The 14,282-nt window shown below is 44.3% G+C and overlaps 1 protein-coding gene across 2 annotated transcripts in view; it reads right to left on the bottom strand.

The window, feature by feature from the left end:
* Window positions 1–14,282, bottom strand: part of dpys (dihydropyrimidinase) — a 75,844-nt gene that overhangs the window by 49,750 nt on the left and 11,812 nt on the right. Inside the window, exons 3-4 of one of the 2 annotated variants that reach the window (XM_072570607.1) lie at window positions 10,326–10,505; window positions 1,346–1,535 (exon numbers count right to left, since the gene is read on the bottom strand). In XM_072570607.1, the coding sequence (XP_072426708.1) occupies window positions 1,346–1,535; window positions 10,326–10,505 (370 nt within the window). The remainder of the gene's footprint in view (window positions 1–1,345; window positions 1,536–10,325; window positions 10,506–14,282) is intronic. The other variant, XM_072570608.1, reaches the window with a different exon arrangement.

Below are 14,282 nucleotides of genomic sequence, written 5' to 3'. Positions count from 1 at the left end.
GTTCTCTGTTAACTGTATGTTCAACTATCACATCTAGGAGTGGGAGCCTGTTGTCGTTCTCCTCCTCTTTAGTGAATTTTATGCCTGTCAGGATAGTGTTGATGATGTTGTATGCTTCCTCTAATTTGTTCCATTTTGTGATGACAAAGGTATCATCTACTTTGTGGATCCAAAGTTTGGGTTGGATAGATGGGAGGCAGGTTGTTCAAGTCTCTGCATTACTACTTCCGCTATGAGACCTGATGTTGGTGGTCCCATAGATGTTCCACTGACTTGTTTGGAGGTCTTGTTATGGAATGTGAAGTGGGTGGTGAGGCACAGGTCCATTAGCTAGAGGATATTGTCTTTGCTGATGGTGTTTGTGGTTCTGGTTTTCGTAGTAGTGATATCAGCGTTTCTTTGGCCAAGTCAATGTCAATTGATGTGAAGAGGGTTGTAATGTCAAAGGAGACCATTATTTCGCCCTCTTAGTGTCTTTGAAGGTGTTCAGGAATTCTTGGGTGGAGTAAACGGAGCAGCATGAATCTTCAATTAGGTGTTTTAGTTTTTGGTGGAGTTCTTTGGCTAGTCTGTATGTTGATGTACCAAGTAGGGAGATTACGGGTCTGAGGGGTGCACCAGGTTTTGTATTTTTGGTAAATCATAATAGTGTGGTGTGTTGGACCCATCTGGTTTCATACTTTGAAAGTCCTGTTTACTTCTCCTGATTTTTTCAGTTCTGTTAAAAAGGATGCGATTCTGTTTACTAGTTGTGGGGTTAGGTCTATCGCCACCTGCTAGTAAATTTTGGTATGTGCAAACAGAGTATTTGCCTTTTTAAGATAGTCAAAGGATTAAACTACAATTACAAAGACACGAGTAAAAAGGACTTCCTCGCAGCATTTGAATTCATATTAAAAAATAACGATCTTTCAGAGGAAACACAGCAAACCATAAGACAAGGTATTGCACCTACATTAGGCTGAAAGAAAGAAAGAAAGGAAACACACAATGCTCAAGAAAGTAAAGCCTTTGAAAGACTAAAAAAGACAAAAACATTGTAATAAGTCCTGCAGACAAGGGATGCATGACTGTTATTTTAAACAAATCTGACTATCTATGAGCTTTGGTTCCAAGAATTCACTCTGTAGAGCCAAGGTGGGTAAGATTCACAAAGGATGATAAACTATGAGCATCATTTACTCCTTTGTCGGCAGCACCCATTAGAAATAAGGGATTCGTGTGTTAACTTGTCTGTCCAGTATGTAAATTGTCATTGTCATTTGAAAGTCGGGGGAAGAAAAAAATACTGTTTTAGTCAAATTGGTTGAGAAAGAGAAAGAATGAAATGTCTACGGTTTCTCACCTTCTCTCCGTGCATTGACAATCACATTAGCAGCAGATTTACTCATTACGTGGACAATATAAAGTGGACAATTAATGCAACTGGCTATAGTAATCGCCCTTAGTGTGGCTTCAGCCTCCACCTGTTCAGGTCGACAAAGTTCATGACCTTCAGGTCCAGTGATTCCCTGAGACAGTAACTTTTTCGCACCCTGAAATGAAAATGTGTCAAAAAGTAATTTTCCCATGTTATTGTAAACATATTCTCTAATAGAAGCATTTTGTATTAATATTATCTGGTGGAAATTGAAGGGTATTGGGATGTCAACAGTTTATTTATAATTCCAAAGTCCATTGCCAAATACTATAATGCAATTTGTTTTACACAGAATTATTCCGTTACGGAGATAAATTTATCTTCAGTGACATGGAAACATTATGTTTTCATTTTCTTCCCTTATATTCTTAATTTCCCAGAATCATACACCATTTCCTGACCAATTAATCAGGCAACAACCCTGTTCCAAATCTCCTTGTTAATAATGTTCTGCAATAGACTGGAATGAACTGGAATGGAGTGAACATAAAAGAAAACAGCTAAGGGCTGACCTTATTTAATTCTCACCCTCTCAACAGGGAAGCAGATTTACATCCAGTCTTTCTCTCAAACAAATGGTGGAACAAAGACTGAAATTGCTGGAGGAACTCAGCAAGTTTGAAGAGAAAGTAGAGTTAATGTTACAAATCCAGTGAAAATTGTCAATAATGATGGAAGATCGCAGAACACCACCTGTGTGTGCCTCCACAAATGCTGCTTGATCTCCTATATATTCCCAACATTTTCTGTTTTATAGCTATTCAAATGGACCAATCGATCTCACATCTTAGTGTTTTGGTGCTGCACAGTAATACAGTTGCAACATGCATTAGTCTTAAAGTTACCAAAACACAGAGCTTAAGGTAGTCTGTGCAATTCAGAGTGCACTATGGAGGAGACCTTTGGTCCATTCCCTTTTGTTTATTTCATTGAGAGAGAGAAATCACAAAATTTCAGAACTGGGAAATTAGATTAGATTACTTACAGTGTGGAAACAGGCCCTTCGGCCCAACAAGTCCACACCATCCCTCCGAACAGCAAACCACCCAGACCCATTCCCCTACATTTACCCCTTCACCTAACACTACGGGCAATTTAGAATGTCCAATTCACCTAACCTGCACATCTTTGGACTGTGGGAGGAAACCCACGCAGACACAGGGAGAATGTGCAAACTCCACACAGACAGTTGCCCGAGGCGGGAAATGAACCCGAATCTCTGGCACTGTGAGGCAGCAGTGCTAACCACTGTGCCACCCAAATTGCTAATTAATGGGCAGTAAGGTGTATTTTGGGTTGCTGTGACAATTGAGAGTGTGTGGCAATGCATTGTATGAAGCAATATCACTTTTATGCAAGAGCACGAGGTACGTAGTCAGTTCCATTTCCATTTGTAAAGTTTTCCCTGGAATTCTCTAGGATCCAGGTTGCATCTCTTCTTCTTACTCAGCCATATGCTGGCTCTTAGTGACAACAGCATGAGGTTAAAGACTATTCAGGTTTTTCACTGCCTCTCGGGATCGCCCTACTGTGTTGCTCGATTGATTGCCCAGCTACCTCCTGCTAATACTGGAAAGGTTAAAGCTTCCATTTTCAGCCGAAAATAAAGGTCCAAACTTTGTTGCCAAATGAATTTCCATCCCAGCCACCATGGATGAACGGCAGTGTCCTATTCAAGAGAAGGCCAGTTAGCTAAGCTGACTGGTTTATTTACAATGCAAAGTGATGCCAACAGCATGGATCCAAATCCTGTACTGGCTGAGTTTACCTAAATGACTTCTTCTCAACCTTTCCTCATGCCTCAGGCATGGTAAATCTCAGCTTAAACCACCACCAGTTGTGTCTCTTAAATGATAGAGTAGCCTAATGGTCCAGTGTTACAATGGCAATTTTACTTATTTTATCCTATCCCCCACTGCTACAACATAGCTGGTCAACACCCTACATCAGCCATGTGTCACTGAAACCCTCATTTGTACTTATGACTTTTTCAACTCAATTTATTTTTGCCTACCTTGCACTCTATGCTTTCTATTAACTTCAACTCAACTGAATTCTCATTTTCACCACAATGAGGTGGCTAAAATTTAAAGTCTCTGTCTAAAGTACTGCCCTCTCTAATTTCCTCCATATCAACAACCCCTCTCCACAAACCACTGGTTCTGTGCATCTAGACATAGACACAGATGTGCATGTGGACAGACACATCATATTATCACTGGCAGGTCCTGTGCCCTGAAATTCCCTTCCTCAGCCCCTTCAGACAGAAAATACCAACAGAGAAACTAGGAGCTGCAGTAGGCCATTCAGGCCTTCAAACCAGCTCCACTAATCAAGATAATCATGCTGATCCTCTATTTTAATACCATATTCCTGCTTTCTACCAATTCCCCTTCATGCATTTAAAATCTAAATACTTATCTTTCTTAAATATACTCAATAACTTTTTTTAAATTCACAGGTTAAGGGCCCTAGCTAGGTTAATATTTATTGCCCTTCCCTAACTGCCCAGAGTTGAGTTAAGAGGAAGCCACACTGCTGCAGGTCTGAAGTCATGTTGCCCAGACCTTATAAGGATTCCAGTTTCCTTTTGTAAAGGACAACAGTGAACCAGATATGTATTTTTAACAATCACCATTTTGCAGCACAAGCCAGTAAGAGCGAGGGCCGGGGGCTGCTGGCAAGGTAAATTTCCCATTTAAGTATTTACCTTATGGAATCAGTGGCCTCCATTTTGCAGCAGCAGGACCAGTGAGAGTGAGGAGCTGAGTGGGAGCAGTCAAATTGTGCTCTGAGAAGATGAATGAACTGATAAATTGGCTAGTGGCTAAACTGGGAGAAGGCCAATGACAGCAAAATTTGGCAGGAGCTGGGCAATGTGGATTGGGAGCAGCTGATTGAAGGCAAATCCACATTTGATATGTGGGAAGCTTTTAAAGAGAGGTTGATTTAGAGTGCAGAAAGACATGTCCTTGTGAAAAGGAGGGAAAGAAAAGGCAAGACTAGGGAGCCATGGTTGACAGGTGAAATTGTGAGACAAGCTAAGAGGAAAAAGAAAACGTCCATAAGATCAAGGCAATTGAAAACAGACGAAGCTTTGGAAGAATATCGGGAAAGTAGGACCAATCTGAACTGATGAACTACAATGGCTAAAAGGGGTCATGAGATATCTTTAGCAAACGGGTAAAAGAAAATCCCAAAGCTTTTTATTCGTGTATAAGGAGCAAGAAGGTAACTAGAGAAAATGTTGGCCCACTCAAGGACAAAGGAGGAAAGTTATGCATGAAGTGAGAGAGAATGGGTGAGATTCCTAATGAGTACTTTGCATTGGTATTCACCGAGGAGAAGGGCATGGCAGATGTTAAGGTTAGGGATAGGTGTTCGATTACTTTAGGTCAAGTCGGCATTAGGAGGGAGGAATTGTTGGGTATTCTAAAAGGTAGACAAGTCCCCAGATCCAGATGGGATCTATCCCAGGTTACTGAGGGAGGTGAGAGAGGAAATAGCTGGGTCCTTAACAGATATCTTTGCAGCATCCTTAAACATAGGTATGGTCCTGGAGGACTGGAGAATTACTGATGTTGTCCCCTTGTTTAAGGAGGGTAGCAAGGATAATCAAAGTAATTGTAGACCGGTGAGTATGACATCAGTGGTAAGGAAGCTGCTGGAGAAAATACTGAGGGATACGATCTATTTACATTTTGAAGAAAATGGGCTTATCAGTGATAGGCAGCATGGTTTTGTGCAGGGAAGGTCATGTCTTATCAACTTAATATAATTCTTTGAGGAAGTGACAAAGTTAATTGATGAGGGAAGGGCTTCAAGTAAGGCATCTGACAAGGTTCCCTATGGTAGGCTGATGGAGAAAGTAAATTCGCATAGGGTCCAGGGTGGACTAGCTAGATGGATAGAGAAGTGGCTGGGCAACGGGAGACAGAGTTGTAGGGGAAGAGAGTTTCTGAAAATGGAGAACTGTGACCAGTGGTGTTGCACAGGGATCTATGCTGGGACCACTGTTGTTTGTGATAAACATAAATGATCTGGAGGAAGGTACAAGTGGTCTGATTAGCAAGTTTGTAGATGACACTAAGATTGGCGGAGTAGCAGATAAGGAAGGGGACAGTCACAGAATGCAGCAGAATATAGATATATTGGAGAGTTGAGTGGAGAAATGGCAGGTGGAGTTCAATCGGGACAAATGAGAGGTAATGCATTTTTGAAGATCCAATTCTGGAGCAAACTATATGTTAAATGCAAAAGACTCTGGGAAAATTGATGTACGGAGAGATCTGGGTGTTCAGGTCCATTGTATCCTGAAGGTGGTATGCAGGTCGATAATGTGGTCAAGAAGGCATATGGCATGCTTTCCTTCATCGGACGGGGCATTGAGTACAAGAGTTGGCAGATCATTTTAGAGTTGTATAGCACTTTGGTTTGGCTACATTTGGAATACTGCATACAGTTCTGGTCACCACATTACTAGAAGGATGTGGATGCTTTGGAGAGGGTGCAGAGGAGGTTCACCAGGACGTTGCCTGGTATGCAGGATGCTAGCTATGAAGAAGGACGGAGGTTGAGGGGGCATCTGATTGGGGTCTACAAAATCATGAGAGGTATAGGCAGGATGGATAGCAAGAAGCTTTTTCCTAGAGTGGGTGACTTGATTACTAGGGGTCAAGAAAGAGGGGAAATGTTTAAGGGAAATAGGCGTGGGAAGTTCTTTACACAGAGGGTGCTGGGTGCCTGGAACACATTGCCAGCAGAGATGGTAGAGGCAGGCATGATACATAAATGGGCAGAAAGCAGAAGGATACAGAAAATAGGCAACAGGTTTAGACTGAGACATGGAAGGCCGAAGGGCCTGTTCTTGTGCTGTAATTTTCTTTGTTCTTTGACATGGTTTCATGGTCAGACTTTAATTCCAGATTCTTACTGAACTCAAATTCCGCCATCTGCTATAGTGAGATTCAATCTCAGGTCCACCGGCATCACTCCCCACCTCTTCCTCCGCTACATTGATGACTGCATTGGCGCCACCTCGTGCTCCTGCGAGGAGTTTGAGCAATTCATCAACTTCACCAACACATTCCACCCTGACCTTAAATTTACCTGGACCATCTCTGACACCTCCCTCCCCTTCCTGGACCTCTCCATCTCCATTAATGATGACCATCTTGACACTGACATTTTTTACAAACCCACCGACTCCCACAGCTATCTGGATTACACCTCTTCCCACCCTACCTCCTGCAAAAATGCCATCCCATACTCCCAATTCCTCCGCCTCCACCGTACCTACTCCCAGGAGGACCAGTTCCACCACAGAACACACCAGATGGCCTCCTTCTTTAGAGACCGCAATTTCCCTTCCCACGTGGTTAAAGATGCCCTCCAATGCATCTTGTCCACATCCCATCCGTCCGCCCTCAGACCTCACCCCTCCAACCGTAACAAGGACAGAGCCCCCCTGGTACTCACCTTCCACCCTACCAACCTTCACACAAACCAAATTATCCACTGACATTTCTGCCACCTTCAAACAGACCCCACCACCAGGGATATATTTCCTTCCCCACCCCTTTCCGCCTTCCGCAAAGACCGTTCCTCCGTGACTATCTGGTCAGGTCCACGCCCCCCAACAACGCCCCCCACCCCCAACCCCGTCCTGGCACCTTCCCCTGCCACCGCAGGAAATGCAAAACCTGCGCCCACACCTCCTCCCTCACCTCTATCCAAGAACCCAAAGGAGCCTTCCACATCTATCAAAGTTTTACCAATATCATTTATTGTATCTGTTGCTCCCGATGCAGTCTCTTCTACATTGGGGAGACTGGACGCCTCCCAGCAGAACGTTTTAGGGATCATCCTTGGATGCTGCCTGACCAGCTGTGCTTTTCCAGCACCACGCTTTTTGACTCAAGAGTCCCCAGCCAGGGAAACCATCTTCTAGTCTGTAAAGTCATATTTGAATTTTATACAGTTCAATCACATCATAGAGTCATAGAGATGCACAGCACGGAAACAGACCCTTGGGTCCAACTCGTCCATGCTGACCAGATATCCAACCTAATCTAGTCCTACCTGCCAGCACCTGGCCCATATCCCTCCAAATTCTTCCTATTCATATAACATCCAGATGCCTTTTAAATGTTGGAATTGTACTAACCTCCACCATATCCTCTGGCAGCTCATTCCATACACGTACCACTCTCTGCGTGCAAAAGTTGCCCCTTAGGTCTCTTTTACATCTTTCCCCTCTCACCCTAAACCTATGCCCTCTAGTTCTGGACTACCCCATCCTAGGGAAAAGACTTTGACGATTTATCCTATCCATGCTCTTCATGATTTTATAAACCTCTATAAGCTCATCCTCTCATTCTTCTGAACTCAAGCGGTTTGACTGAACCTGTACACAAACTCGCATCTCCAACTACAGCAGGAATGAACCTCTAATGCACCCCCTCATTGGTAAACGCATCCTTTTTCAGGTAGGGAGATCAAAATGGTGTGCAACATTACAGGTATGGTCTCATAAAGACCCTGTATAACTTACAAGAAGACACCCCTACTTCTGAATCAAAACCTCTTGGAATAAAGACAAATATACCAATTGACTTCATAATTGCTTGTTACACCTGCCTCTCTATTTTTATTTACTAGTATACAAGAACACCCAGACCTCTTTGTACAATCAAGTGAGCCAATATATATAATACTGTACCTGTCAGATTTTCACACCAAAGTATAAACTTCATATTATTTTCTCCATAACAGTCATCTCCAGTATTTGTTTTAAACTAGAATGTCTTCCTTTGGTTCACGAAATCCACTTTGCTTCTTTTTGCCTTCGTAAAGAGCTTGAGACCCTATTTGTGTTCAATATCTTCTCTAAATTTAATTCAGTTGCTGATTTAACACGTTCTTTACCAATGGATCTATACATTTGTCTGACATTTCTATTTGTATCTCTATCACCTCATTAAAACCACAGAGGTTTACGACAAGAAATCTATTCATTGCAATATGTGTATACTATCTCCTTCCTGTGATTCAAGTTAATTCTACTGCCTTGATCCTTCCTATCACAGAATCATAGAATCCATACAGTGTAGAAACAGGTATTTGGCCCAACAAGCCCACACCCACCCTCCAAAGAGTATCCCACCTAAACCCATTCCCCATTATTCTACATTTATCACTGACTAATGCATCTTACCTACACATCCCTCAACACTACGGGCAATTTAGCATGGCCAATTCACCTAACCTGCACATCCTTGGATTGTGAGAGGAGACCGGAGCACCCGGAGGAAACCCATGCAAACACAGGGAGAATGTGCAAAGCTCCACACAGATAGCTGCCCTGAGGGTGAAATCGAACACAGGTGTCTGGCACTGTGAGGCAGCAGTGCTAACTATGAGCCATTGTGCTGCTCTATCATGCTTTATCTTCCTCTGCTCAATCATTTATCCCTTAAAAATAATCAATTTCATAAAATAGTTTGGGGCAGGGGAAACTCACATTCTAACAAAATCCAATCTTGGTTTCAATAAACTGCACAATACAGTGTAGTGATTGGAGCGAGGTCAGCCAAGTGGATTTCAGAATATGAGTTTCCTGGTTGGCTCTGTTAACCTGGTCCAAATTAGGGAGGCCTAGTTGACAGATACAAATAGGCATGTCGAGGTTCTGTTCACTCCAGGAACTGGCTCTGAGCTAGCTGGGTCAGTGTCATGTACTATGCACATATAAGTAAAGGGTGACTTGGTGATAGGATAACATCCAGCATTCAATGATCTGGCAGGAAGAGTAGTCCAAACTTTGAAGGCAGGCTGAAAGAAACAGTCTGCAGCTTTACTTGATACCAAACTGCACCAGTTCCTGTTTGATTATAGGGCCAGCTCCAGCAGAATTGATAATGGGGAGAAGACTTCACACTAGATAAACCTGATCTTCCCTTCTGGGGAGGGGTAAAATGCCATCAGGAACGCCAATATTGGACACAAGACACCTCTAATTGACAGAGGTAGTTACTTAGGTGGACTAAGTTTGGTATCGAAACAATGGAAATAGCCCTGCATGAATGAGAGGCATGATTGATATGAAGCCAGGTCCCATGATGTTTTGAATTCAGTTAGGAGAGGTGGTCTTGAACAAGCACATGGACCACATGAAATGGGACAGGAGCAAATTATTCCTGCTTCTCAGGACATCAGGCAAGGCTGTCAGAACTGAGATGTCTCCCTCCACCTAGTGTTGAAGAAACCTCTGAGGACAAGAAAGACATGGAAGATGTCACAGGCTCTATTAAAGATGAAGAATTTCAGCCAAGATGCTCTGTGTGCAAGAGGTGGAACATGATCTGATACACAATGCAGGTATCCTAGACAGAGTTGACTGAACTGGTCCTGGTGTGAAACGGTGCGAAGAGAATCAACAGAAAAAAAACGGTGGGCCTACGTCCCTAGATTTAGAGGGGGAGTGATTTAGTGCTTGGAATGAGATCAGTCAAGTGGATCTCATAGAATGAGTTCCCTAACAGGGGCTGTTAACCTGGTTTAATCACAGAGCTCTGGCTGACAGATTATAAACGAGAGTACCAGGGGTTCTCTTCACTGTAGGAGTCAGCTCTGAGCTAGCTGGGTCAGTATCATGTACTGTGTATGCTTAAATAAAGGGTGACTTGGTGATGGGATACCAGCCTTTGTGGAGTTATTTCAAAGAGAATTAACATCCTAGCACTACAAGAAAACCAGCTTTTCAAAATATGGAGACCGTCAGATTTTTCTATCTGAATTTCTTAATTTGTAGAAAAAGAAACCATGAAAAAAAAGTCAAATATAGAACTTATCCTACAGATATGCACAGTCTATCATTCAAAGCCAAAGTTTGGTCACAACCCACCTCTGCTATTAAGTGTCCGTTCTCAGCATGAACCTGAGCAATTGCTCCCAGTTTCTTACATAGGGAGAAAATAGGGTATAGCTCATCATCTTGAAGCATAAAGACACCTTTATATGCCATGAACATTTTAAAGGAATTTACACCTCTCTTTTTGACGAGAATTTCCATTTCATCTTTAACCTGAAAAAAAGAGACAACACACGATACTATTCTGTCACGGAATGATGAATTCTAAGAGCTAAAATCTGAACTTCAAGATTTATCATGGAAATGGGCACTGAGTTTACTACTGCTTTTACCACATTTTTCTCATTAATGGAGTGACACAGGATCCTAATGCTAGTTGAGACTGTGCGAGATCACGAATGATCATTCCTCTGAGCCATTCCTCCTGGAAAGCACTTACTAATCAATCATTTGACAGATATGATTACTGCAATTAAGGTACAGAATAAATGTTCAATGCGAAACAACTTCCTTTGAGGAGCAGGAAAGGGAACTATTACAGAAAGTACTAATTCTCTTAAAAGAAGAATGAAATGAAAATTAGCAGAAAAAAAGGGTCATAAAGCTTTTTAACTGAAAACCATGCACAGTAAGATTGGGGAAAGGAATGATAATATATTAAAATCCCAGGTTAAAATCACCTTGAATGTGAAATATTTCTATTTCTGCCCTGTTGTAAAAATGTTCAATTAGGATGCCTAAATTATTGTCAAATGTGAATGATAGTGGTTCTATACCGATCATTGTACAACACTGCTTCCTAGGTTCTGTCAATCTGAGTAGTTACCCTTAAACATTGCTCGCTGTTTTCAATCCACTCTGCTAGTTACTCTCCATATCCATTATCTAAGTCGGATATCTGTGCAGTACCTTATCAAAGGTCTTTTTAAAAATTCCATGATATTACATCAAGTACATCTACTCTGATACCTTTCAAAAATGTCAACAAATACTGGTCGTTGCCTTTTGCAAATTGTGTTAATAATTTCATTGCATTTTTAGTTTCTAGTATTTTTTATTGCATCAGTTGAGTAAAGATATTTCTTTTCACATTTTAAACTGTAAAAAGCATTCATACACAGCTTTTTAATACATCAGTTCATCACTTTAAGTCAGAGTCATACAGATGTACAGCACGGAAACAGATGCTTTTGTCCAACTCATCCATGATGACCAGATATCCTAGATTAATCTAGTTCCATTTGTCAGCAGTTGGCCCATATCCATTCCTATTCATATACTCTTGAGATGCCTTTTAACTGTTATAATTGCACCAGCCTCCACCACTTCTGGCAGCTCATTCCATACATGCACACCCTCTGTGTGAAAACATTGCCCCTTAGGTCTCTTTTAACTCTGTTCCCTCTCACTTTGAATTACGCCCTCTAATTTTGGACTCCCCCATACTGGGGAAAAGATCTTTTCTATTTACCCTATGCATGCCCCTCATGATTTTATAAACCTTCAAAAGGTCATCCCTCAGCTTCTGACACTCCCGAGAAAATAGCCCAGCCTATTCCTGAAGAAGGCTTATGCCTGAAACGTCGATTCTTCGGTTCCTTGGATGCTGCCTGACCTGCTGCGCTTTTCCAGCAACACATTTTCAGCCTATTCAGCCTCAAACCTTCCAACCCTGGCAATATCTTCATAAATCTTAAATTCTCATAAACCGTTTCAGATTTCACAACATCTTTCCTATAGCAGGGAGACCAGAATTGAGTACAGTATTCCAAAAGTGGCCTAATTAATGTCCTGTCCAATCACAACATAACCTCCCAACTCCTATACTCAATGCGCTGACCTATAAAGGCAAGTGTACCTAAAGACTTCTTCACTATCCTATCTATCTGCAACTCCATGTTCAAGGAAGTATGACCCTGTACTCCAAGGTCTCTTTGTTCAGCAACTCTGCCCAGGACCCCTATGTTCCAGCGGCTGATGTCCTGACCTTTCTGGGAAGGTACGTCCAAGTTGAGGGAGAAGCCACTGATGTGATCGACCCCTTTGGGATCTGGACCAGTAAGCGGCAGGTCAGGGTAACTCTAAGGGCCGATGATAGTGGGAACATCCTCCACCCACCCTCGAGCTTCGCAATTGGAGGGAGCAGAGGCTACCTGACATATGCAGGGCAGCCGAAAGTGTGCCGAACCTGCGGGAAGTCGGGACACGTGGCGGCGGATTGCAAAGTGACCATCTACAGGAACTGCAAACAGGAGGGTCACTTGACTAAGGACTGTCAGGAAGAAAAAAGAGCTGCAACTTGTGCGGAGAGGCGGGCCACATGTACAAGGCTTGCCCAAGACGAGGAGCCGCCACCTACGCACAGATGGCCGGAGGTGGCAACACGAGCCGCGGACCGACTAAGTCCAGCAAGGTACCGCAAATCAGCACAGGAACGGTGTCTGGAGGCACCCAGAAGGAAGGGCAGGCTGTAGCGGAGCAGGCAGCAGACAGCGGGGAGATGCAGCAGCCGACCCAAGCTCCTGCAAGACAGACGGAGGAAATGGAAGAGGAGGGAACAAAGGAGGCAGAGCAGTAGATTATTGTCAAAAACAGGAAGAGGAAACCTCTCGAGGGCCCCAAAGCCACCAAGCGAAGGGGGAAGAGACACCTACAAGATGAGGATACAGGCAGCTCCTCCGATGGTGAGGACGGGCGCAAGAAGGGTCGCCACTGGAGGAAGAGGCAGAGCGCCGTGGGGAGAAAGGAGGGCAGCACGCCCCAAGAAGGAAAAGTCGATCCCTCTGAGGGGATGGGTGAAGGCCTCCCCCTACCCGGTGAGAACCAAGGGGTACCCACCGGCCCACAGCTCCAGGTAACTGGGAGCAGCGTCCCAGTGACAGCCCTGCTGTCAGATGGAGAACGGGGCGATGCGGACCCTGGGTCCGACACGATGACACCAGAGCGGGGAAATGACTCCAGCGTAGAGCTGGACAACTACCTCAGCCCTGGGAAGGTCCAGCAGTTTGTCGTCACCACGGGGATGCACGCAGCTACCCCACAGGAGCAAGACCAGAAGAAAATGGACACTGGTAACCCCGTAAACTGGTAAAATGGGATTTAAAATTGCCAGCATAAATGTGCGTAGCATTAAATCGGCTACGTGATGTGTTTCAACGCTGGCCTTCCTGGCCAACGTCAAAGCCGATGTCCTGTTTCTGCAGGAGTGTGGGATACCGCACCTCAGCAGTTACAGGAGATGGTCGAGCTTGTGGGCCCATGGGCCGTCAGTGTGGTCGGGGGGCAACGAAAGCCACGCCTCCGGCCTGGGTATCCTGTTGCGGGGAGGCAACTTCACCATCTCCGAGGTTAAGGAGGTGGCAGGCGGGTGCCTCCTCGTTGCGGACGTTAAATACAGAAACGCTCCCGTGAGACTAATCAACGTGTACGCCCCAGCGGGTAAGAGTGAACGGTTGGCCGTCCCGAAACAGCTTCCACTGCTACTGGCTACATCCAGGCCGGTCATTCTGGCCGGAGACTTCAACTGCATCATTGATGCAGATGGACGATCCGGCGGGGGGGACAGTAAACCGGACGCTACGTCCAGAGCCCTGATGGAAACGGTCAAAGACGCCAAGCTACACGACGTCTTCAGCACCCCTGCAGATGGAGCGCAGCGTAGATACACCTGGTCACGGGCAGACGGGTCTATCCGCTCAAGGATAGATTACCTGTTTGTGTCCCGTACGCTCTCGGTCAGATCCACTGACGTCAAGCCAGTGTTCTTCTCTGACCACTGCCTCCTGCTGGCCGACTGTCACCTACAGGACGAACAGCGGGCGGGCAAGGGAACGTGGAAACTGAACACTAAGCTGTTGACCCCGGGAAACATCGAAGAGCTCAAGAGGGATCACGCAGGTTGGAGAACCGTGAAGCCCCTCTTTGAGTCTCCAGCAGACTGGTGGGAAACGGTAAAAGGGAACATCAAGAGGTTCTTTATCCTCAAAGGTG

Source organism: Chiloscyllium punctatum, chromosome 5 (genome assembly GCF_047496795.1).
Source record: "Chiloscyllium punctatum isolate Juve2018m chromosome 5, sChiPun1.3, whole genome shotgun sequence".
NCBI classification, from domain to species: domain Eukaryota; kingdom Metazoa; phylum Chordata; class Chondrichthyes; order Orectolobiformes; family Hemiscylliidae; genus Chiloscyllium; species Chiloscyllium punctatum.
Note: the sequence above shows the minus strand (reverse complement) of the source record. Positions and strands in the feature narration are given on the sequence as shown.